This window comes from Notamacropus eugenii, chromosome 2 (genome assembly GCF_028372415.1).
Source record: "Notamacropus eugenii isolate mMacEug1 chromosome 2, mMacEug1.pri_v2, whole genome shotgun sequence".
NCBI lineage: Eukaryota > Metazoa > Chordata > Mammalia > Diprotodontia > Macropodidae > Notamacropus > Notamacropus eugenii.
The window spans coordinates 3,749,987-3,776,800 of record NC_092873.1 but is presented as its reverse complement, the minus strand read 5'-3'; the positions used below and the strand labels follow the sequence as shown (position 1 = coordinate 3,776,800).

General features: G+C 40.3%; 2 protein-coding genes and 1 pseudogene across 2 annotated transcripts; 1 reads left to right on the top strand and 2 right to left on the bottom strand.

Annotated features, from left to right (window-relative positions):
- Positions 1-1,369: 1,369 nt before the first annotated feature.
- OR10W1 (olfactory receptor family 10 subfamily W member 1) lies at positions 1,370-2,320 on the top strand. The gene has a single exon (XM_072637099.1). The coding sequence runs from the start codon at positions 1,370-1,372 to the stop codon at positions 2,318-2,320; it is 951 nt and encodes a 316-aa protein (XP_072493200.1).
- A 7,282-nt stretch (positions 2,321-9,602) lies between these two features.
- LOC140522051 (vomeronasal type-2 receptor 26-like) lies at positions 9,603-22,156 on the bottom strand (annotated as a pseudogene).
- A 3,215-nt stretch (positions 22,157-25,371) lies between these two features.
- On the bottom strand, positions 25,372-26,364 carry LOC140523324 (olfactory receptor 9I1-like). Its single transcript, XM_072638249.1, has one exon. It carries the CDS (start codon positions 26,356-26,358, stop codon positions 25,372-25,374), a length of 987 nt encoding a protein of 328 aa, XP_072494350.1. The 5' UTR covers positions 26,359-26,364.
- Positions 26,365-26,814: the final 450 nt, after the last annotated feature.

Below are 26,814 nucleotides of genomic sequence, written 5' to 3'. Positions count from 1 at the left end.
TGTTGGGGAGACTGAGTGAGGATAAGGCCCCAGGTAAGGCAACAAAGACCTTCCTTTTCTTCTTGGGTCCTGCATCTTTATTACTAGAGCATTCCCTTATATTTGTTAACACTTCATAGCATGCCTATGCCCTCTTGGCTCTCTTGTAACTTCCTCCTAGTCTCCCAACCTCTTGGATAATTATATATCCAGGACATGATGTATTCTGGAGGAAAATGACCAGGTCGAGGACAAGGTAAGAATAGGGACCATGCCGATGAGCAGAAAGGAGACCTAGCTGTGTGAAGAGTCATTGGAGAAAAATGGAGGTGTGCAGCCTAGAAAATAGAAAAATCATGGAAATGTGAGAGGGATTCAGCTCAGATAAGGGTTATAATATATATCCTCTCAGGTATCCTCCAATTCAGAAATACTGTGACTGCATCACATCCTGACCTCTCTAGCAGTGTTTCTTTCCTTCTGCATCACCTGAGAAGGTGAAAACTATCGAAGGCCTCCTTCCATAATCACTCCCACTTTTCCTGTCCTCTTTTCCTCATCTTTCATTCTCCTTCAAGACTTCATCCATCATTTTTCAGGGTGTCATTAACAAGTGGGCAGATGGTCAGTATTAATGGCTGGGACCAGGTGAAACAGAACCAGAAAATCATAAGAATTAAAGACAAGAGACCTTAGATTTATGCAGAGGTTCTTCTTTGGGTAATGCATTCCATTAACAGTCTGGGAAAGCTTGCAGATGCATCCTCAAAATATGTTTAAATGCACCAGAATTGGGGGGAAATTCCAGTATATTTAAATACCATTATCAAATATTTCAAAAAAAAAAAAAAAAGGTTCACAGACACCAGGTTAAGGACTCTTAACTCAGAGAGCACCGAAATGGACACAGGAAAAGAAAATGACTCACCCAACATAACACAAATAATTAGTAGCAGAACTACCAGTCATCTAACACCAAATTCAGTGGATTTTTCCCCTTGAACCAAGTTGCCTCATTCTTCTTCTATTTCCTATCACTATCACCCATAATCATATATCATGCTTTAAAGTTTGAAAAGAACTTTAATGATCTTTACCACAGTCCTATGATGTAGGTAGTTAATGTATTATTAACCTACTTTTACAGATTAAGAAACAGGCTCAAGGATGCTCAGTGATTGACCTAGGATCACAAAACTAGTAGAGGCAGAATTTGCGCCCTCAGTCCTGTATCCAAATCTGACACTCTTTCCACATTCTCTCTCCCAATCTCAAGCTCTGATTAGAACGGACCTAAAGCAGTGATGGCTAATATACCTCTGTATATTCATAAATTAATTCTTCATTCTATCCTTTTCTCTCTTGCCATACAGGGGACCTCAGTACCTCAATGACTTGGGTGAATCAATCATTATCAACAGAGTTTGTATTCTTAGCTTATCCTACATACTCAGAGCTGCAGGTCTTGGTTTTCTTGGGGATCAGTCTGGTCTACTTCATGATCCTCACAGGAAACGTCCTTATTGTGGCTACCATTTATATGGAAGCCTGCCTCCACACACCTATGTACTACCTACTAGGTAGCCTCTCTATTGTGGAGATCTGGTACACTGCAACAGTGGTCCCCCACATTCTGGTGAACACCATGAAGAGGCATAAGGCCAACACATTGCTGGGTTGTGCCACCCAGATGCTATTCTTCATTGGGCTTGGTAGTACTGACTGCTTCCTATTGGCTGTTATGGCCTATGACCGCTACGTTGCAATCTGCTGTCCCCTACAGTATCCTTTGATCATGACTCAGAAGTTCTGTATCAACCTGGTGGTGACCTCCATGGCCATAGGCTTCATCTTATCCCTGCAGCTGGTAGCCTTCATCTTCCACTTGCCTTTTTGTCATTCCAGAGACATCGAGCACTTCTTCTGTGATGTGCCCCCTGTGATGCGCCTGACTTGTACCCACAGCCGCTTCCATGAGCTCTCAGTGCTGGTGGCAGGCACACTGGCCATTGCCCTCCCCTTCCTCTTTATTTCTATATCCTATGCCCTCATTACTTTTGCCATATTGGGCATCCACTCAACATCAGGCCGCCGGCAGGCCTTCTCTACCTGCTCCTCCCACCTCATGGTGGTTCTATTACAGTATGGTTGTTGCATGTTCATGTACCTTCGGCCAAATTCCAGCTACTCACCCAAGAAGGACCAGTTGCTTTCACTGGTATACGCACTAGGTACTCCTCTTCTCAACCCCCTGATCTACACCTTAAGAAACAGAGAGGTAAAGGGAGCACTGAGAAGAGTACTCACAAGAAATGTCTTCTCCAAGAAGAGTTGTCCCTAAGGTACTGTGGCAAACCAAGATAACTGAGTATCTAATTATGAGAGCCTATATATCTGGCATTGGGTAGAAATTGAGGGCAGTGATGTGTGTGGTTAGTCAATAAGAGGAGAGGAGTCTTCCCAGTATGATGCTAAAGAAAGTCAAGATTCAAACATACATAGCCACCCATAAATCCCTATACCATCAAAAGGCAAGGAGTTGGACTTAGATCTGGAGACTCGATGGGAGTCCTGACTGCTTGATCTTAGGAAAGTCATCTCATCTCTTTGATCCTGTTCTTTTATTTGAAATGGTGGGAAATGAATACTTTCCTTGTCTGCCTCATAGATTTGTGGAGAAATTAATGAACTATGCATATAAACGCACTTCATAAACACTAACACAATGTGCTATCCACACAAAAGTATGTCCTACTATTATAGAAATTCATTCATTACTTCCGTCATTCAACAAGCTTATTAAGCACTTACTATGTCTCGGGCACTAGGGATACAGAGATAAAAAATAAAATTCCTTTCCCTAAAGGAACTTATATTCTACTAATAAAAAAGAATATACACAGAGATATATGTATAGAGATGAAAAATGAATACAATGGGGGGCAGAAACAACTGAGGAGATCACAAAAAGCATCTGATAAGAGGTGACAATTGAGCTGAGACTAGGAGGAAACTAACCCTTCAAAGAAACAAGGGCAAAAGGGCAGTACATTCCATGACGAGAGGACAAGCTATGCAAAGTCATGGAGGCAAGAGATGAAATAGCATGACTAGGAGCCAGCAAGGCTGGTCAAGGTAGAATATAAAGGGCTTGAATGTGAGTTCAGTTTGGTGAGGTTCTATCCCTCTTTCACTTGGATGGAAATGTTAATCAGGGATGAAGCAGTTTGAGGGAGGAGGTACATTCAGTACAATTTACCTGAATGCTATCCCAAACTATCAGCCCTGTGGCTTGCCCCTGTATCCAAGCTCATTTTTGAGGAGTGAATGACTTGTTACTCAAAACACTAGGTTAGGTCAAGGCAGGATAATCATCATTTATTATTTATAACAAGTTGTATGTTTAGTCTTTCTTAAGGTCATGGAGCTAAGTTCCTTGGTGACTCAAGATTTGGCATCATCCTGTAAGGAGCTGATGTGCCTGCATCCATATGTAACTAACTCTCAATTATCCACTCTGTGGCTTATCTTGTAAATCATATCCTCAGGTTTTTTATGACACATCTTACTCTACAGAACTGTGTGTGCTGTTGATAACTTAGATCATAGACCACTATAGCTGGAATCAGAACAGTTTTATTGTTACCAATTTTTATCCTTTGAGTTCACACTGATTTGGCTTTCCTTCTCTACCTCTTATAGGGAAAAGGGTTGCAAAATAATGTAGATGAAGAGCATCTCATGTAACTCAGCTTGATCACAGGAGTAGAGGACTCCTGATACATTCAGAATCCTATTCAACCACTCAGATGTCACATAGGACTTTTCATAGCTTCTTTTCCTCTTATATATGCAGGTACAATCTCAACTAGCCCTTCTCTTGTCACACTCCCAAAAGCTCCCTGAAACAATTCAAGGACAGCTCTCCTTTCTCATACATGGGCAGTAAGCCTTGAGTTTATCATATATTTTATGATCAGTCCTCCTTCTTCTGGATTCTGCTGTTTCTTTACCTCTTAAGAGTTGCTATTAATATCCATTCATTATACTTCCTCTTTATTTTCCATTCCATCTGAGTTCACAGATCATCATCAGTCCTTAATCATAGTCATCAATCCTTTAAATGTTTACAAGCCCTACCAAGTAAGAGTTGGGGAGAGAATGGGAAAAATAAGCTCTGCAATTTTCCTTGAGCTACTAAGTGCTTTATCATACTTCTTGCCCTTGGATTTCAGCCAGGTTTTGCCAAGTTGTCTCTTGAGTTCTACTTCTCCACTGATATTTTTCTTATATCTCTAAGCATCGTACTGACAACCTTCTTAACGGATATGTTAACAAAAGACCAGTTCTGTCAAAATGCACCAAGATGGAAAGGGGATCCAAGTATGGGCCAACAATTGACGCTATCCATCATTCTAGGACCATTCTTATTAAGGATACAGAACTTCATTACCAAGTAGATCACAGGGTGATGAGATGTCAGAGGAATTTTTGGAGACCATCTTTTGTAGGCAAGACATCTCTCCACCTGCCCTATGACAACCATTCTCTAGCTTAATTATTTTGACTCTCTTTAGCACCTACATGATGAAATTGAGCGAAATGCATAATGAGATTTTTAATAACCTAACAACAAGAGATTACTCCCCTAAGCTACCTATAGTCATATGAGAAAATTCTCTAACTCACTATTGATTGGAAAAATGCAAATGAAAACAATTCTGAGGTACTACCTCACACTTATTAGATTGGCTAATAGGACAGAAAAGGAAAATGACAAATGATGGAGTGGATATGGGGAAATGAGACATTAATGCACAGTTGGTGGAGTTGTGAACTTATTCAACCATTCTGCAGAGTAATTTGGAACTATGACAAGAGGTCTATAAAACTATGCATACTCTTTGACCTGGCAATATCACTATTAGGTCTGTATCCCAAAAGAGATTTAAAAAAAGAAAGGGACATACATGTACAAAATGTTTATAGTAGCTCTTTTCTGGAGGCAAAGAATTGGAAACTGGGGGAATATCCATCAATTGGAGAATGACTGAACAAATTGTGATACGTGATTATGATGGAATATTATTGTACTACAAAACAAATAATGAGCAAGATGCTCTCCGAAAAACTTGGAAAGACTTACATGAGCTGATGCAAAGTGAAACGTGCTGTGTACAAAATAACAGTGATATTGTAAGAAGATCAGTTGTAAATGACAGCTATTCTCAGCAATACAATGATCCAAGACAACTCTGAAGGACCAAGGATGAAAAACTCTATCCATCTCCAGAGAAATAACTTGATTGCTGGGGATAGAAGCTCAATTCCATGTGGACAGTCTCGGGCGGGTAAAGGTGGGAACTTCTAAATCTTAGAGTTCATGAGGCCCCCCATAAAACACCAGGGAATCGAGGAGTGAGACCGAGCAATCTCGTGTATTTCCGCCTCTTCCCGTGAGAAACGTGATGGGAGGAGCATCCCCCTCAAGACTGTCCAGGATCTGGGCACACCTATTGTTATCTAACAGGCACGGTATTCAGGTGCAAACTATGTGGCTGGAGAGCTTAATTAGGATCAGGAAAGCCTGAAGGCTCTCTTAGCTCGGGAGGGGTCGTTACAGGACAGAAGGCTCCGTTTTGCCTCTCTTCGCTCTCCCCTCCCCCTCTCTCCCCACTTACACTTCTGCTTCCAATCTCTTATTATAAGATCTTTGCCTCCTTGGGAGATTCCTCGCTCCCTCCTAAGGAAGAATTCCCCCTGCACTTGTAACCAGGACCCTGAATAAAAGCTTAACCCTTGTTCGACTCCGGAAAGTCTCTTCTCTCATATGTTTATCCGGTTTGGCCAACTGAAGACCTGCGATAGAGGTAAGGTAAGACTTGGGTAGCCCTCAGGCCTCTAGGCCTGGCACTTGATGTTGTCTGAGTAAAGACTGAAGCATACTTTCTAACATTATTTTTCTTGGGGCTTTTAGGGAGGGTCTATGCTTTCTTTCACAACATGACTATTATGGAAATGTTTTGCATGACTACACATGTATAACCTATATTGAATTGCTAGACTTCTCAAAGAGGTGTGGTAGGGGGGGAGAAAAAGAAAGAATTTTGAACTCGAAATGTTGAAAACAAAAGCTAAAAATTGTTTTTACATGTAACTGGGGGAAAATAAAATACTAAAAAATGGTAGAGAAATTACTCCCTAGCTCTCCCCAAAGCATCCTTCAAGGTATGAGAAGGGAACCTAAACATCACTATGCACAAGACAATTTTGCCTCTAGTCAATGACTAATACCTTATTCAATAGTTCCAAGAAATGCACCTTGGGGCTCAACTAAATGAGGGACCACCATCAGTGATCCAGCAGTAAACTATCACTAAGAAGTACCTTTGGATAAAGGACAAACACTCAGTGTCATCTTTGAATCACTAGTCTTTCTTTCTTTGGGCCCCTAGGGTCTTGCCAAAAACATTCCTGAGGATGAAGAGACAGGGCCACATGAGGAGAACTGGCTGTGATCTCTGATCACACACACACACACACACACACACACACACACACACACACTTTTCCACCCTACAAAGTCTTAATTTCTGTACAATGAACTGGAATGAAAGTATATTCCCAAGTCAGTAGTCATAGTAATAACTTAATTAGGCCAGATAATGGAAAAAGTTTGAATGATAGTCCCAAATAGCAAGCTCATAAAATTGAAGAGTGGGAACATTCAGAGACATGTAGCCCCACGTCATGTACATCCAATTTTGACTACTGATCTCCTGAAGCCCGTGTAATGCCATGAAGTAGTTTAGAGGATAAAAGCAAGCACAAGGAGGAATTGGTTATTCTTCTGATCTAGGGATACCCTCACTAATCATACAGTTTGTTACTATAAGTAAGTACCTAGGATGAGTCTTTGTGAGGGACCAAGAAAGACAATGGCCAACTGAAGCTTCTATGGGTCTGATTTTTCATCATATTGATTATCAATGTTCCAATCTGATTCTATCAATCAATCCCTTGATGATCTTGGTAAAGCTGGTTAGTCATTTAAGCCAAAACCTGAACCTTTAACCCTTTGGGAGTAGTAGCTTGCCATAATGAATAGAATGTTGAAATTAGAGTCAGGAAGACATCTTTTCAAATCTTGCGTCTGGCAGTTATTAGTGACCTGACCCTTAACTTCTATTCTATTCTATTGACATCTATTCATCTCAGCTTTCATACATATAAAATAGGCTGGGATGAGGCAGCTAGATATCCTTTAAAATCCTATCCTACAGTCCTACGAATTCAGATTTATTAGATGAACTCACTCCTTCCTCATCTCTGAGGGGCAGCCTTCCTTCCACTTAGAGTCTTTCAAATCTTAAGGAACCCTATTGTGTGGCAGCAGAGACAGAGCTAGAACCAATGAAGTTGAAGATCTAGTGAATATTTATCTAGCACTTAAAGCTTTACAAAATGTTACACATAATTACATCATGTAAATATCACATATAATCATTCCAGGAGGTAGAAAACAGAATTATGATTTGTGTCATTTCACAAACAGAGACAAGTTCAAAGAAGCAGTGATCTGCTGAAAATCACTAAGTAACTAAGTGGTGGCACAAAACATCTAACCGACGCGTTTGGCCTGCAAAACCATGTATTTCCCACAAAACATATTTTCAAAAGAAATTCACAGGAAAAGGAAGGAAGGAGAGAGGGAAGGGAAAAGAAGGAGGAAAAGGGGGAAGAAGAAAGGAGGGAAAGGGAGAGAGAGAGAGAAAAGAAAGATCATTTGATTTAGAGTCAATAGAAATGACTTTGAATCTCAAATGTACCTGTTTTCTCACCTAAGAAGTGAGTAAACTTAAGAAAGCAAACTTAAATTGCTACATAAATGGATTTTTTTTTCTAAACAAATAAACCAAGAGAACCTAGTGCAAGGAGGTTTAAAGGTTGGGAGATTTATTTCTGGACACACATATATGAAAGGCAGAAAATTGTAAAAACGACTTGCAGTGGAGTGTGAAACTTTGAGGTTTTTGTCTTCCCCTATCCATAGATTTGCTTGGCACACTCAAAGGGTTTGGGGACAGCCCAAGAAAGCCACAGTACTTCAGATCCTCATGGTGATTTGGGGTTTATTAGAAGATGGAACTGGAAATGGTACCATTAAAACGGATGCATATTGGCAACTAGGAGCCCATGGGAGTTTCAAGAACTTTCCAATGCTAAGTTACAAAAGGTCTTGTGATGGAAAGAATGATTGTACAAGTAGGAAGAAGTGAGTAAAAGAATATATTAATCATATCCAGAGAAAAATGTACCTGCTTCTTGGTCCCCTGGGTGGGATATTGTGGTTCCTAGCCTTAGCTATGACTAAAGAACTGACAGCTTTATAAAGAGAGGCTTCTTAGTTGCTACAGTAAATAGGAGACACAGTATCCAAGAGATGCTATAAAGATGTGAAGCCCAGATGCCAGAGTTAAGAGACTCTCAGAAATCACAATGTGATTGGAGATGTGATTCCTATAAAGGAGGAGGCCCTGTATAAACAGGACAAACATATCACTAAGAGCTATTGAGATCCCCACAGCCATTGTGGTCATGGGTAGCCCCTTCACGTGTGTTTTGACAACACATGGTCTCCACGTGCATGTCCACAAAAGGATGGTACATATATTTAGGGATGAATGTGCCATAAGTTTAGGAAACAGCATTCAATTTGTTTTCCTTGTATAATACTGTTTCATTAAATAAATGCCTTTGTGTTGAACTAGTTGAATCCTCTGGATGACTAGTAGAAGTACAGGAATCCCAGGAAGTTCATTATCTTTGGTTCTGAGTACATGAAAACACAGAAGGTATCTGAAACCAGAAATAATTTTTCTGGGGTTCACATGTATGATAAGAGTTTGTCCCAGGTGAAAAATACTCAGTCAATCAACAAAAATAGTTTTATTGTGCATCTGTTCCATACCCACCTCTGGAACAAATACTGTAATAGAAATAAGATTTGGTGCCTACTTTTATAAAGTTGACATGCTAGTCCAACAGATAATTCTAGAATATATACACATATATGTACATATATGTATGTACGTAATGATTTGAGATTCAGGAACTATAGTTGATCCTAATAAAAGGTATGGAAATGATCACTGTAAATTTAAGTGACCAGGGAAGATAGCAGGTGGTGCAGTGGTTAGAGCACAGGGCCTAGAGTTGGGAAGATTTAAGTTCAAATGTGGCCTCAGACATTTACTGAATGGCACTAAGAAATTCTTTAACCCCTATTTGCCTCAGTTCTTCACCTGAAAAATGAGAATACACTAGAGAACGAAATAGCAAACCACTACAGTACCTTTGCAAGAAAACCCAATCAACAAAAGACCAGGGACCACATAGAGACAGACATGATGAAACGACTGAACCACAGTAATCAAAAGCTTCATAACTGGAGGGAACATTTAAGTTGGCCCTGAAGGACTGATAGAGTTTGGATTAGCTTAAAAGCAAAAGGGAAATGTTCCAGGCTGGGAGACAAAACCCATGGCTTATATGAATGACAGGTATCAAGAGTTTAAATGAGATACTTGCCCTTTCATGGCATGAAGATAGTTTGGAGAGAGCTAGGAAGTGCTGAGAATCCCTGTTCCCCTATAATGAGGAAAATAGAAGAACTGGGATTGGTTGCATTCCTTGAAATGATGCTTGCCCATAATCTGATCCCTTGTGTTCTTGTCAGGCTGTAGCAGGATGATGTAGCACTTAGGGAAAAATAAACAGCCCATGAGGCCTGCCCCAGATGCTAAAATGGTAAAGCTCTCCACAGCTAGAGTGTCCTTGCCCTGAGCACTCAGAAGGGCTGGGATAAAGGAAATCCAAACACAGGAGAACACCAACATGCTCAGAGTGATGTGCTTGGCTTCATTGAAGGTTTCAGGCAGTTGATGGGCTAGGAAGGCCACCACCAGACTGACCAGAGCTACCACACCCAAGAAATTCAGCATCACCTAGAAGAGCTCTGAGGAACTTGTACTACACAGCATGGTGATTTTGGAACCAGCTTCTGTGGACTTCATGGGCACCAGAAGATACACAAAGCAACCTGGACCAATGAACAACCAATGAGGATAGCATTGGGGAGACCTGGTCCTGCCTACTTCCTCAGTCTGTCATCTGGCCTGGTGGCCCTGAAGGCAGACACAACAGTGATCTTCTTACCCAGAGTGGTAGACACACAGACTGTGAAGATAATCCCAAAGGCTGCCTGGCATAGGGCACAGGTCTCAGGTACTGGGTGACTGATGAACATGAATGAACAGAGGAAGCATAATGCCAAGGAGCAGAGGAGGATGAAACTCAGCTTTTGGTTGTTGGCTCTGACTATGGGATGGTGATGCCATGTGAAGATGCCAAGGATGGTCAGGGAAAGAAGAAAGAGAAAGGTTGTAGAGGTTGCTAATGTTATGGCCAAGGTTTCCTTGTAGGAGAGGAAGTCAAGAATCTTGGGGTTGCACTGATCCTTTTCTTTGTTTGGTCATTGGTCCTCTTGGCACTTCAGGCAACTGGTACTGTCTGAAAGAGATTTAGGGTGATGAGTCAGATAAAGGAAGTGAGAGACTTCTCACATTGGGAGAACTTTTCCTTGGTCAAGTAGATTTTCCTCCTCTTGAAACTATGCAATATGCAGTCTCTTCATATGTTGTTGGCTGCCATATGACACTTCAGGCTTTTATCATACCTGTAGTCTCCAACAAATTTTAAGTATTTTTAGGAAATTTAAACTTTTTAATGTCCAGATTGAAAGTGCAAAAGCTGGGTGGAGCTAAGACGGCAGAGTAGAAACACGCACATACTCTAGCTCTTCCCACACAGTCCATAAAATACCTGCAAAAAATAACTCTAAATAAATTCTAGAGCAGCAGAAGTCACAAAACAACAGAGTGAAAGAGATTTCCAGCCTAAGATAGCCTGGAAGGGTGACAGGAAAGGTCTATCACATGGGGCTCGGAGTGGAGCACAACCCATGGAACACACTTCAGCCTTGGCCATGTATGGCACCAGCAGAACAGGACTGGAATAGGCCTTGGGGACAGAATTCCCATCAGCAGCAGTGGTTCTCAGATACTTCAACCCACAAATGCTAAAGACAACTTCAAAGGTCAGTGAGAAAGCTTTTTCACCTCAGTGAGAAGGGAACAGGGTTTTCCCCTAGCCCCAGCCCCAGGCGGAAGCAGTAGCAGTGTTCATTTTTGGAGCCCTCGACCTAACACCCCCAGGGGAACTGAGCTACTGATCTGGGTCTAAGCCCTAAGTGGTGGTCTGGGAGTGAGGAAGAGTGCTGGCTGACGTGGTGGAGCTGAGAGAGCCTCTGGAAAGGGAATTCTACTTGCAGATTGCCAGGCCTAGAGGCCTAAGGGCTACCCGAGTCTTACCTTACCTATCGCAGGTCTTCGGCTGGCCAAACCGGATGAACGTATGAGAGAAGAGACTTTCCAGAGTCGAACAAGGGTTAGGCTTTATTCAGGGTCTTGGTTACATGTGCAGGGGGAGCTCTTCCTGAGGAGAGAGAAATCTCCCAAGGAGGCAAAGATCTTACAGTAAGAGAATGGAAGCGGAAGTGGAAGTGGGAGAGAGGGGAGAGGGAAGAAAGAAGAGAGGAGAGAAGGAAGAGGGGCCTTCTGTCCTCTAAGGGCCCCTCAGCGCTAAGAGCGCCTTCAGGCTTTCCTGACCCTACTTCAGCTCTCCTGCCACATAGTTTGCACCTGAATACTGTACCTGTTAGACAACAATAGGTGTGCTCAGACCCCGGGCCAATCTCGAGGGCAGGGATGCTCTCTCCCAGCACGTTTCCCACGGGAAGAGGCGGAAATGCACGAGATAGCCCGGTCTCACACCTCAATTCCCTGCTGTTCCCTGGGGGGGCCTCATGAGAACTCTAAGGTTTAGAAGTCCTCACCTTTACCCGCCCGAGACTGTCCACATGGAACTGAGCTTACACCCCCAACAGCAGATCCTGGGCAGTAAAGCTTTAGTAGCTCCTAGACCAGAGCACAGGCCAGGAGAGGAGTAAACTCCTCTCCCTTGATTGTGCCACATTGGAGGAACTGAGAACTTACAGGTCCCCAGAATATACCCGTCTCTTGACAAAGGACTCAAAAATCAAATAATTGACTGAGAAAATGCCCAAAAAAGGGAAAAAGAATAAGACTATAGAAGGTTACTTTCTTGGTGAACAGGTATTTTCTTCCATCCTTTCAGATGAAGAAAAACAATGCTTACCATCAGAAGCCTACAAAATAAATATGAAATGGTCTCAGATCATAGAAGAGCTCAAAAAGGATTTTGAAAATCAAGTAAGAGAGGTGGAGAAAAAATTGGGAAGAGAAATGAGAGAGATGCAAGAAAATTATAAAAAGCGAGTCAACAGCTTGCTAAAGGAGACCCAAAAAAATGCTGAAGAAAATAACACCTTTAAAAATAGGCCAACTCGGGGGAGGAGCCAAGATGGTGGAGTAGAAAGACACACATATGCTAGCTCCTAACCCACAGCCCATAAAATACCTGTAAAGAAGAACTCCCAACAAATTCTGGAGCAGCAGAAGCCACACAACAATGGAGTGGAGGAGATTTCTGTTCCAGAGAGACCTGAAAAACCAACACCAAAGGTCTGTCATGCACTGGACACGGGGTGGAGTCCAGCCCTGTCTTGGCCGCACTCCCCTTGGTGCCCTCCCTGGCACCTAGGGGAGCAGATCCAAGCAGGCTTCAGGGACAGAATCTCCAGCAGCAGCACAGGTCCCTCCACCCACAGGCGCCAAAGGTCAGTGAGAGGGTCTTTTTGGCCAGCCGAGAGGGGAGTGGGGTGTCCCCATGACTCAGGCTCCTTTGGGAGACAGCAGCAGAAGCAGTAGCAGACAGGGGCTCCCAAAGCAGGCAGGAGCTCAGATCCATTGTTGAAGGTCTCTGCATAAACCCCCTGAGGGAACTGAGCCTCGTGTGGTGGCCCTGCCCCCACCTGAGCACCTGAACTTAATCCCACTCTGAATAGAAGCCCTGCCCCTGCCGAAAGCCCTGAGGCTGGGAAGCAGTATTTGAATCTTAGCCCCTAAGCGCTAGCTGGGCGGATCTGGAGGCAAGGTGGGTGTGGAGAGGAAACTCAGAAGTCAAGTAACTGGTTGGGAAAATGCCCAGAAAAGGGGGGGAAAAATAAGACCATAGAAGGTTACTTTCTTGGGGAACAGGTGTCTCCCCCCATCCCTTTGGATGAGGAAGAACAAGGCATACTGTCAGAGGAAGTCAAAGGCCCTCCCTCCAAAGGGGACTTAAACTTGGCTCAGGCAATAGAAGACCTTAAAAATCAAGTTAGTAGCTTACTGAAGGAGAACTGGAAAAAAAAGCTGAGGAAAAGAGTAGCTTTAAAAAGAGGCTAACTCAATTGGAAAAAGAGGTCCAAAAAGGCAGCGAGGAGAAGGAGGTTTTAAAAAGCAGAATTAGCCAAATGGAGGAGAAGGTTCAAAAGCTTACTGAACAAAATAATTCATTGAAAGAGAGAATTGAGTCCAGGGAAAAGAATGACTATGAGTTAAACCAAGAAGTTAGTAAACAAAACCAAAAATTAAAAAAAATAAAAGATGATGTGAAAGAACTCATTGGAAAAGCAGCTGACCTGGAAAATAGATCCAGGAGAAATAATTTAAAAATTATTGGGCTACCTGAAAGCCATGATCAAAAAAAGAGCCTAGACACTATCTTCCATGAAATTATCAAGGAAAACTGCCCTGATGTTATAGAATCAAAGGGCAAAATGGATATTGAAAAAATTCATCAGTCACCCCCTGAAAGAAACCCGAACGGAGAAACTCCTAGAAATATTATGGCCAAATTTCAGAGCTCCCAGATCAAGGAGAAAATACTGCAAGCAGCTAGAAAGAAACAATTTGAGCACTGTGGAAATACAATCAGGATAACACCGGATCTGGCAGCTTCAACATTAAGCGATCAAAGGGCTTGTAGTAGGATATTTCAGAAGTCAAAGGAACTGGGATTGAAGCCAAGAATCACCTACCCAGCATATCTGAATATAATACTTCAAAGGAAAAAATGGACATTCAGTGATAGAGACAAATTTGAAGATTTCATGTTGAGGAAAAGACCAGATCTGTATTTAAAAATTTGACTCCCCAAGACTAGAATCAAGAGAAGCATGAAAAGGTAAACGGGGGGGGGGGAAAAAAGAAAAATCATAAAAGACCTTTTAAAGCTGAACTTTTTACATTACTACATGGAAAGAAAATATTTCTAACTCGAGTTTTTTCTCAGTATTTGGGTAGTTGGAGAGATTGTACACACACACTCACACACATACACATAGATAGATAGAGAGTACAGGGTGTGTTATATCAGAAGAGATGATATCCCCATACACACAAAAAAATAAAATAAAATAAAATAAAAATTAAGGGGTGAAGGAGGATAATTCCGGAAAGAGAAAGGGAGTAATGAAATGGGGCAGGCTATAACTCACAAAAGAGATAAGAAAAATCTTATTCAATAGAGGAGATAAGGGAGAAGGGGAGGGGGAATAAAGCTACTCTCCCCACATGTGGCTGAAGGAAGGAATAGCATGCTCCCTAAATATGATATGAAAATTTATATCACACCACAGGAAAGTTGGAGAGGAGGCAACAAGTGGAGAGAAGGGAATGTTAGAAGGGAGGGCAAATGGGAGAAGGGAGTCACTAGAAATAAACACTTTCGAGAAGGAACAAGGTCAGTTGTAGGGGGGGAAATAAGGGAGATAGGGTAGGTCAGAGGGTAACATAATTAGTATTACACAACATGATTACTATGGAAGTCTGCAAAACAAGACATGTTTAGTCTGTATTGAATTGCTTCCCTTCTTAGTGGGGCTGGGGGGGGGGGAGGGAGAGAAGTTAGAATTCAAAGTAGTAGAAACGAATGTTGAGAATTTTTACTGCATATAATCTGGAAATAAGAATTACAGGGATAGGGGTATGGAAATTTATCTTGCCCTGCAAGAAAAGAGAGAAGATGGGGATAGGACAGGGGTGGGATGTGATCGAGGGGAGGGTACATTGAGGGAAGGAGCAACCAGAATGCGAGGTATTAGGAAGTGAGGGGAGGGGGGTGATGGGGAGAAAAATTGGTCATGTTGCAAAGTGAGGCAAAAGCAATTACTATTAAAACAATAGACTGAATTAATTACTGAAAATAAATCAATGACATCTTTAGTTTGGAGAAAAGAATTTCAGTCTAATTTTCCAAGAGGAAGGTAACCTCTGATAAAATTTGGCATTGATGAAAAAGTCAAGGTTTTAATGGTAAATTAGATTTTATGATTGCCATTTAATCAGGAACTAGAACATGTATAGAAAGACATGTAAGCCACTTAAGACTTGCCTAAAAGATGTTCCTTAGTCAAAGTGAAACTATAATCATATTTAAACCTGGTTATAGGAACTTGCCATTTTTAGGTGCTATGGGACTACTAAGTGACTGTTCTTCTGACTCCAGGTATGGGAAGCAAGAAAGGCTATCCGAGCCTCCATTACATGATGCCAGTATGCTCATGAGATGCTGGTATGAACTGCATAGGTGATCTCAAGGGAAGAGTGGGAGAGCAGCTGTTCAGCATGGGCTGAGGTGGGATTCTCCGGACTCAATTTCCCCACTGGCACTTGGCAGACTTTAAACCTGACTGAATACAAGTGGACAATCTACTCCTGCCTGGAACAGATATGAAGTTGGGGAGATATTGCTTCCCTGCCATGTCCCTACTCATAGTGGAAATTTTCTATAGTCAAAAGGTTTGTAAGCTTAATACTAGATCTATTCAATTATAGATTATGGGTAGAGGAACATCCGAGGCTGTCTAAAATTAAGCTATTAAGCATAGAACTTTAGACCAATAACATTAAGTTAGGGTCCGTTTATTCTTAGTAATACTGTGGAGACAATTAGATCAAGAGATTGTAAAGTTAGCAACATAAATATTATCTGTGTCTCAGCTGGCTTATGTTTAAAAAAAAAAATTCTTTTGTGGTCCATATTGTAAATGCTTTACAAAGATGTATCACCTGACAAAAAGTTTGAATTGCTTTATCTGTTATAAACTGTGTTAAATATAAATTTAAAAAAAGAAAAGAAAAAACATTGTTGAACCGGAAAAAAAAAAATAGGCTAACTCAATTGGCAAAGGAGGTCCAAAAAGCCAATGAGGAGAAGAAGGGTTTAAAAAGAAGAATTAGCTAAATGGAAAAGGAGGTTCAAAAGCTCCCTGAAGAAAATAGTTCTTTAAAAATTAGAATGGAACATATGGAAGCTAATGACTTTATGAGAAACGAAGAAATTGCAAAACAAAACCAAAAGAGTGAAAAATAGAAGATAACGTGAAATATCTCATTGGAGAAATAACTGACCTGAAAAATAGACCCAGGAGAGACAATTTAAAAATTATGGAACTGCCTGAAAGCTATGATCAAAAAAAAGACCTAGACATCATCTTTCATGAAATTATCAAGGAAAACTGCCCTGATATTCTAGAACCAGAGGGCAAAATAAATATTGAAAGAATCCACTGATCACCTCCTGAAAGAGACTCAAAAAGAGAAACTCTTAGGAATATTGTAGCCAAATTCCAGAGTTCCCAGGTCAAGGAGAAAATATTGCAAGCACCAAAGAAACAATTCGAGTATTGTGGGAGTACAATCAGGATAACACAAGATCAGCAACTTCTACATTAAGGGATCAAAGGGTTTGGAATATGATAATCCAGAAGTCAAAGAAACTAGGATTAAAACCAAGAATCACCTACCCAACAAAACTGAGTATAATACTTCAGGGCAAAAAATGGTCACTCAGTGAAAGAGAGGACTTTCAAGCATTCTTGATGAAAAGGCCAGAGATAAATAGAAAATTTGGCTTTCAAACACAAGAATCAAGAGAAGCATGAAGCAGAAAAGAGAAATCATAAGGGACTTACTAAAGTTCAGCTGTTTACATTCCTACATGGAAAGATAATATTTGTAACTCTTGAAACTTATCTCAGTATTTGGGTAGTTGGAGAGGTTACACACGCACATACACACACACACACAAACACAAACACACACATATATATACATACATACATATTTATATTTATATATATATATATATACAGAGAGAGAGAGAGAGAGAGAGAGAGAGAGAGAGAGAGAGAGAGAGAGAACAGAGAGACAGAGAGAAAGAGAGAGACAGAGACAGTGACAGTGACAGCGAGCACAGGGTGAGTTGAATAGGAAGGGGTGAGAGAGTAATATATTGGGAGGAGAAAGTGAGAAATAGAATGGGGCAAATTATCTCTCATAAAAGAGGCAAGAAAAATCTTTTTCAATGGAGGGGAAAAACGGAGAGGTGAGAGAGAAAAAGTGAAGTTTACTCTCATCACATTTGGCTTATGGAAGGAATAACATGTACGCTTAATTTGGTGTGAAAATAAATCTTGCACTACAGGAATGTAGGGGAGAAGGGATTAAGCAGGTTGGGGAGGATGATGGAAAGGAGGACAAATGAGAGGAGGAGGGTAACTAGAAGTAAACACTTTTGGGGAGGGACAAGGTCAAAAGAGAGAATAGAATAAATGAGGGAGGCAGATTAGTATGGAGGAAAATATAGTTGATCTTACACAATATCACTATTATGGAAGTCCTTTGCAAAACTACTTATATATATAGCCTATACTGAATTGTTTGCCTTCTCAGTGAGGATGAGTGGGGAGGGAGGAAGGAAGAGAAGTAGGAACTTAAAGCTTTAGGAACAAATGTGGACAATTGTTTTTGCATACAACTGAGAAATAAGAAATACAGGTAATGGGGTACAGAAATTAATCTTGCCCTACAAGACAACAGAGAAGATGAGAATAAGGAAAGGAAGGGATGTTAGAAGGGAGGGCAGATTGATGGAAGTGTTCATCAGAATGCACAGTGTTTTGGGTGGGGGAGGGGAGGGATGGGGAGAAAATTTGGAACTCAAAATTTTGTGGAAATGAATGCTGAAAACTAGAAATAAATAAATAAACATTAAAAAAATAAAGGCAATGCTATCAAAAGTTCATGTTACACACAAAGTAGATAAATGTTAAAAGGGTCATGAAAATGAGAGTGATGACTATTATACTCCTCTATTGTAACAAAGTAAATATATGCAGTATCTTTGGGATGGGAGAGAAATGACCACTGAGTAATAGAAGTTTGAGATACATAAATGATCATTTATCTCAGCTTACATGTTCTCTCACTACACTCATTCATATATTTGAATGTTTGTACTTATCTTTTGAATTCATAATAAAATGTATTGAAATTTTGAAAAACAAAGTGCAAAAGCTATTTCTTGGCCTAATCCCAATACTAATCAGCATGAAAGCTTTAATTTGCTCCATTCTAATTTGGGCTGGTTTTTCTCTCTCTACGTAACCTGAAGGTCTTCAATTTCTTGTGGTTTGCCATACTGGTGCTGACCTTGGTCCTACTTCAGCTCTGATCACCTGAACTCAAGTAATCCCCTAGCTTTGACCTCCCAAGCAGCGGGGATTGCAGGGATTCACAAATACCCCCAGCTTCACTTGTTATGAAAACTTATTTCTGTTAAAGTAACTTTAATTCCTGTTTGCTTTTTAGTTACCACGTGATGCTGTGCTCATGCTCACATGGCTTGACACATACAAAGCACTTAATAATGGTCCAGTAACAATTCTAGGGCTTTTTCATATGAACTGTCTTCTTACATTATCTTTCCTATACTACACTTGTTCAGTTGGTCTTTTGGACCCACATTTTCCACTTAAGATGGCTAGGTGGCACAGTGGATAGAGAGCTGGGCCTGAAGTCATGAAGGCCTAAGTTCAAATCTGATCTCAGATCCTTTCCAGCTATATGATTGTGGACAAGCCACAAAAATATGTTTGTCTCAGTTTCCTCATCTGTAAAACGAGGATGATAATAACACCCATTTAGTCCAGTTCCTAAATTAAATTGTGTGTGTATGTATACATATACACATAAACACACATAAATACACATATATGTATATATATGTATGTATATACATAGTAAGTACTATATAAATATTATTGTCTATTGTTATTTTAAAGTACTTCCCCTTATTAACTTTGCACAGGGCCTGGCACATAGTAAGTACTTTAAATAAGCTTTTTTGACTTGACAATTACAAACCACCTTTCCAATCTATTAAGATCTTTTTGGATGCTGATCACACCATGCCATATTTTAGCTCTGTTTCCCAACTTTCCATTATACTAGTTCAAATTGAAACCTGGATTTGAATTCAAGTCTTCCAATTGTTCTTTGGCTCATTTTGAATTAAATTTTGTACTCTTGTTGGAAGAAAATCTTCAATACACAGCTGAATAATCACTTTTCAGCTACATTGTAAAAGAAATTTAAGTATGGACCAAACTAGAAGTCCTCCAAGACCCTTCCAACTTTGAAATTCTGAGAATTAATATCTTCATGTCCTCCATATTTTTCCCATCAGAAGTTACTAGCATTGTTCTTTTCCATATCCCCTGTCTGACTCTTCTCACTTCCAATCCACTTACTTTACAACTAGTTGCTCTTACCACAAACCTAACTCCACAAGTTCCCAAAGGATATGTTTTCCTGCAGACTGAAAGAGGGGGCTACTTATAGAAAAAAGGAAAGAAAGAAAGAAAGAAAGAAAGAAAGAAAGAAAGAAAGAAAGAAAGAAAGAAAGAAAGAAAGAAAGAAAGAAAGAAAGGAAGGAAGGAAGGAAGGAAGGAAGGAAGGAAGGAAGGAAGGAAGGAAGGAAGAAAGGAAGGAAGGAAGGAAGGAAGGAAGGAAGGAAGGAAGAAAGAGGAAGAAAAGAAAAAGAGTGCTGAGGGAAGGTTAGAGGAGAGATAACAGCATCTGTAAAATCACTCGTTAACAGGAGCTTTTTGCGCTTAAAAGTTAGCTTTTAAATCTGTACTTTTCAGAGTTCCCACTAATGAAGGAAATTTCAATTGGACATGGTAGGAATTGGGCTGTGATGCCTGGGTCCATAGTTATTTCTTTCCTCTGATTAGATGGCACTGTTATTGAAGGGGAATAGGAGGAGAGGAATGGTTTCCAGTTCTCACCTTCCCAGGATACTCAGCCCAAATGATGGTGCTGCTGTTTATCACCAACTCTTTCCCTGGAGGCTCCCTGAAATCCAAGTGTCCAACCTTGGTACTCTTCAAAGTGTTGTCAGGAGCAAGATGTATGCTTGGGACATCAAAAATTGCTGGGATCTCCCCATCCTGGGTAAAGAACATCTCTTCCTGAGATCGAGTACTGAAGTGGACAGTCCTTAGATACTGTTAAAGTTGAGGCAAAAACATAAGTATGAAGATGAGGAGGAGGAGTCAAAGAGAGGGCCCAAGGACACCTACATTGCCTTCTTGTTAAATATTCTCACATGTTTTTGCTGCGCTCAATGGGTTTCTCCGAGGCTGTGTTCATTCTATCTTGTATACTCAGATGCCCAGAGTGCAATATCAGAGACTCATAGATTGAGAGCCAAGAAAGGAATTTAAAAACTTCTTTTCTGAGCCCTTGTTTATACAGATAGGGAAACTGAGGCTTAAAGAAATTAAGTTACTAGCCTAAGATCATCCAGACAGTAAGTAGCTGGGTTGGGACTCAAAGAATCATGAAAATTCAGAATTGGAAGGGCCTCCCACAAAAGTCATCAAATCCATCCCATAGCCAAACAAGAATCATCTCTAAAGCATATCTAATAAATGGTTTCCTCATCTTAAAGAATTCCACTAAGGAGAAACCTAGTAACTCTGGAGACAGTCCAGTAACTCACCTCAGAGAAGTTTAAAATTATATCCTTAGAGATGGTGAGAGCTTAAAGAGACCTTAGAAGTATTCTAGTCCTAGAGAAAGTTACACAATTGTCTTGACCAGGTCAACAAACTTGTTATCTAATCTTAAAGGAACCCTCACTATTACATGACAAACTTCTAATTAGTATTGTCCAAGTGACTTCCTATCACACACACACACACACACACACACACACACACACACAGACCCCTCAAGAATTATTCTAAACCTTCTCTTCTCTCCTTAATGCACCTACACCATTTCCAGCCCTTAACTCACAACAATGGACTTCATATCCTACTTCTGGTTGGTTGGTTGGTTATGATTTATTCTCAAACTTTGCTAAAGTCAAGTTACACTGTGTCTGACTGGTTGATCAGATGAATATGAGCTCAGAAGGCTCTACCACAGATAGAGCACAAATAGTCCATGTGAACATTTGGGGAAGATTCTCTAAACTTGCACACACACTCTACACCCTAAGAAAGTAGAGGTCATCTCCTTACTCAACACCTCCAATCCTCTCCATGTGGCCTTGCAATCTCTTCTCCTTTGTACCAGTCTCTGAATAAGAGATTGCCTACTCTTTATCAAGGTCAGCTTTTTTATCATTCCCTCCCACTTCCTCCTACAATTTGCCCTCTCCATCATTCCTTCTCATATACTTATCTTTAATCTATTAAGATACAAGATAAAAATAAAGGCTCTATATGTGTGTATACATGCAAATTTAGACACACACATATATATGGCCTTACTTTTTGTTATGTACATAGATTCATGTGTGTATCTGTACTTGTATGTATATTAAACATTCATATTTTATATATATATAAAACCTCCAAAATCTATACATGTAACCCTAATCTGTTCTATATTTAGCTATTCATTACCAACTGACAAAACTGCACAGCTTTTGTGACGCTCCCCCACATCTAAGTCCATCTAAATGTGCTATCATCGTCCCTATCCATATATCCTGAAATGCAGAGTCAAAACACCTTACGTCTGTGTCTTCATCCTTCTTCTTCTCTGGCAACCTCATAGCCCTGTTGATAAAAGAAATGAGATTAGTTCAATATTAACTACTTGTGAGTTTTAGGGATCACTCCTTCCCTTTCTGAACTGTCCCAAACAATCCCATTAATAGAAACGCATAGAATTTTGTCAGAAAATAAAATCAAGACCATTGTCTTGTTGGATTCAGATTCTTCCATGGTCTTTTTTTTAAATTGGCAGCATTTGCCTTCCTTCCATGTCTATGGCATTTACCTCCACATTTCGCAATATTTCAGAAATCATTGGTAGTTTCAAAAATCATTTCTCCCAGGTCTCTAAGCACCTTTGGATGTAGTTTATCCAGGCCTAATGACTTAAACCCATTGAGTGAAGCTATGGGCTTTCTAAACATCTCAATTATCTTGGGATTCCACTGCCTGGATCTTTTATTTTTCTGAGTCTAAAGACCACTCCCCTTATACAAGGAAACATAAGAAAAGTAAGAATCTTTTCTAACAGAAGTCCTGTGAGAATGTACCGAAAGGTGGATCTGTTTGTGCTAAATGATCTCAAAGACACATTCTAGTTTAGTACTATAATGTTCACTAAATGGGCAAGTTGGCTTTATTATATTCAAATGCTTACACATTCCTAAAAGCACTTACCATCACCCACCTGCAACAGTACATGAAATTCCAATATTCAAGATGCTGGAGGCTTCTTAGATATCTCTAGAAGAAATAGACTAAGGTATCATTTATCCTAGAAGCTTTTTTAGAAATTCTGATGCCTTTAAAATCTTGAGGTAATTAAAGTTAGCCATTAATACTTCAAGCTCAGTTTCCTTATCTGTAAAATGGGGGTGATGATAACACCTCCCTCATAGTGTCATGGTGAGGATCAAATGAAATAACTTAAGTGAAGTTATTTCCAAAGCTGAAGTTTCATATAAATGTTAGCTATTACTATTTACATGTGTGACTATGGACAAGTCATTTAACTACTCTGAGCCTCAGTTTCCTCTTCTTGAAAATGGAGGGAAGTGATGCCTAAATCTTAGGACAGTTTATGAGTCTAAAATCAAATAAAAGACATTAAATGTTTGTACATATAAAATAATTATACAAGTAACAGCTATTATCAAAAGTCACCTCTTCTATGACTGGAACCACTGATCCTGGAGTCAGGATTAATCTTTGTATCATGACTAAGTCACTTAGCGTAGAATTCTGTCTTGGTCTGGAGCTGTTTTCCCTCCTAGGGCATAATAAGCTCCTTGAGGGAAAGGAGCATGCTTCATGCATCTTTAAGCAGGCAGAGGTCTTTATGCAATGCAGACACTTATCTCTTTAGATCTCCATTTCCTCTCTAAGTTCGCTTCTAGCTGGAATGTTTCAGGGTTCTATTAACATGCAGGTTGACTCTATATGTAAAAGCTGCCTCAAACTCCTAAAAATATCTTCTTATCACCCACATACTAAGGACATTGTAGGTATTGTTATCTCCATTTCAAAGATGAAGAAACAGTTTTACCTAATCAATCAGTCAATCAACTAATATTTTGGGATGCCTTCTATGTGCCAGTTACTGTGCTGGGCACAAGTACAAAAATAATATGGTTGGTTGTAGCCTTTTATTCTCGAAGAGGACCAAAATGGCATCACTATGTTGGTGTCAAGGTACAGTGTGTCTGCCTGTGGCTGAGCAGACTAGTACAATCTTGGGAGCCTCTATTTCAGGTCACAAAAATGAGATGCTACCTGCCTCAAAGAGTTTACATAATACTTTGGGCAATGACATACAATAAGTCTAAAAAAATGGGCTGGGGCCAGGTTATGAAGGGTTTTCAAGGTCAAACAGGGCAACTTATAGATTATCCATCTAGATAAATGGACATAGAGAGCCACTTAAGATTCATGGTGGCAGAGGAGAACAGTGCAATGTGATCAGGCAACAAATATCTCTTAAGTAACTAGCCAAGATCACAATATTATTAGTCCCACATTCAAGGCTAATAGTCAGATTTCCTGAAATAAACCCTCAATCACTTGGGGACTCAAATCAGAGAGACACTACCTGATCATCTGATAGCACCATAATAGTATGCCTAAGTTTAGTTCTCTTTCAAACCCTTGACTGAGCTACTGCTAGGAGTGCTATAGACTTTTGGTTTCTCTCTCCCTCTCAATTTACATACACCTACAGAGAAACCAGTCTCCAGAGTGAACCACCTGTCCCTAAGGCAGGCAGCAGAAACTTCAAGGATTGAATGAGTAGAGGTCTTGTTAGACAAAGTGTAAATAAAAGAAAACATCAGAGTGTAAACAGTACAGAAGAGGGTGTTGTGTCTTCAGAGGGATCATAGCATTTAAATATAGAGACTAGCTGCTCCAAGGATCTCATTCTACAATGAGTCCCAGAGAATAAAGACTGGCCCATTTCCACAGAGGTAACAAGGTTAAAAAGTGGTAAAGGCAGGATTTGAAGTCAAGTCCTCTAACTCTAAATTCAATGCACTTTCTTAGAGTGATAACCAGGTTAGTGTGATTGGGGCTCTGTCCAACATGCTGAACTTGTAGGATGCTAACAGTATGCTAATCTTTAGCACATGATAACAATAATTAGGAATACCTAATAAGTTGGCCACTGGATGATGGACTAAGGACTACTACTCCCCCAATTGCTCCCCACATAAGGGTGCACCTTCTTTGTGGCATGTGTTGTGTTCCCCAGGTGCAAAAATATCTAATACTAGTACACTCTTTTCATTATACTGCAGTACCTTTCAAAATGGAATCACATAAGCACCAACTTGAAGTAAGATATGAAGATAATCATAACGAAATTTGTCGCTTTTCAATTATAATATTGATAGAATTTAATTTTTATAAACCACAATAATTCAGTGAATTTGGCTATTCACATAGTATCCCCAGTGAGAATTAGTGATCTTTTGGCCCTAGGCCACCAATATGCTGCCTGATGCTGGCTGTTCTGATTAATTGTACCTTTCACATGCCTCTCATTCACTTACCACTCCTCATCATCTAGTATAGTTTTTTGGATAGTTAAAGTCATTAACAATAGAGCTGTAAGGAATTGCTGAATCCTGATGCTCAACTCTCAGTTTTGTAGAGGTGGGAACTAAGGCCAAGCGAATACAAGTGACATTTCCCAAGTCATACAGCAAGTTAGTGGCACAGCTGAGGTCTTCAGCTTCCTAGATGATTGGTTATACAGATTGCTAAATCATGTTTACTTGTCTTAATATCTTTCACACTAAACTATAATTTCTTTGAGGTTAGGAAATTTGTCTTACATTTGCAAAAGGGGCTAGACTAGTTGACCAATGAGGTTCCTTCTACTTCTACAACATATGATGTCTCCCAAATTCTAATAAAGCATCAGTCAAAAGAGAATTTCATAGATATCAGCTATTATTATCCCCATTATTTGGAGGAGAATGCGGTCAAGAGGAATAATGAGTCACCCAGATCTATATCTCTGGGGAGATCGGTAGTCTATTGATGACTTTTCTGAAGGCGGCTTTCACTTCCTTGTTCCTCAGACTGTAGATGAAAGGATTCAGCATGGGAATGATTATTGTATAGAAGACAGACACCACCTTGTCTTCTTCAAGTGATTTATTTGAGTTGCTGCGTATATACATGAATGTGAGGGTCCCAAAGAAGAGTATCACAGATATGAGATGAGAGGCACATGTGGAAAAGGTCTTGGCTCTGCCTCCAACTGATTTGACATGTAAGATGGCCCTGATGATGAACAAATATGATACCAAGATCACAAGAGCATTGGCAAAAATCACAAAGTTGCCATAAAGGATGATTATAATTTGGCTGGTGGTGGTATCACTGCATGAAAGTTCCAGCAACGGTGGCAGATCACAGAAGAAAAAGTTGATCTGATTGGGTCCACAGAAGGAAAGCATGAATGTGCAGACTGTGCGGAGAATGGCTCCTGCTAAACCACCACTATAGGCCCCTGCCACTAAGCCCCAACGAGTGCCTGGTGTCATGGCTGAGGAGTACAGGAGAGGACTGCTAATGGCAACATAACGATCATAGGCCATCACTGCTAGCAGGAAACACTCAGTGGAAGCACAGATTGTGAAAAAGAAGAACTGAGTAGCACAAGACTCGTAGGAGACATTTGTCCTGCCAATGACCAGGGTGACCAAGATCTGAGGAATAATGACTGAGGAGTAGCAGGCATCCAAGAGGGAGAGGTGGCCCAGAAAGAAGTACATGGAGGTGTGAAGATGAATATCCAAACGAATCAGGAGGACCATGCCCATGTTGCCCAGCAGGGTGATGAGATAGAAACTGAGAAATACCAGGAAAAGAATAACTCCCAACTTGGGATGGTCAGTGAAGCCAATGAGAATGAACTCTGTCACACTGGTAAGATTCTGCTCAGCCACTGACTCCTCTATTGCCTGATTGGGTGAAGGAGAGAATGGCATTAAAGATCCTAGACATGGCACTCGATGACAATCAATCACACTATAAAGGAAACTCAATGAGGAATTAAGGGACACTTTAAGGAAAGGATAATTATCTCATCTCACCCTAGGAAGGATCAATGAGTACCTATGATTATCCAAAACCTTGGCTCAGGGTGTAGGAAGGCAAGAGTGATTGCTAGTAAGGGTAAAGAGAGAATGGTTCTTAATCAGGAGATGAGCAAGCCAAACCCAGATAATGAGAATGTAACAACTAACAATTACAACATACTATGTGCCAGATACTGTGCTAAGTACTTTACAATTATTTCATTTGATCTTGACAATAGCCATAAGAGATAGATGCTGTTACTGTCCTCATTTTACAGATGAGCATTCTGAAGCAAATAAGTTCAATGACTTCCTCAGAATCAAACATCTAGCATCTGAAGTTCTATTTGAACTCAGGTCTTCCTG

What these genes read in the sequence shown, in the direction of transcription:
- LOC140523324 (XM_072638249.1), bottom strand. Translation starts at nt 26,358, where the DNA reads ATGCCATTCTCTCCTTCACCCAATCAGGCAATAGAGGAGTCAGTGGCT.
- OR10W1 (XM_072637099.1), top strand. Translation starts at nt 1,370, where the DNA reads ATGACTTGGGTGAATCAATCATTATCAACAGAGTTTGTATTCTTAGCT.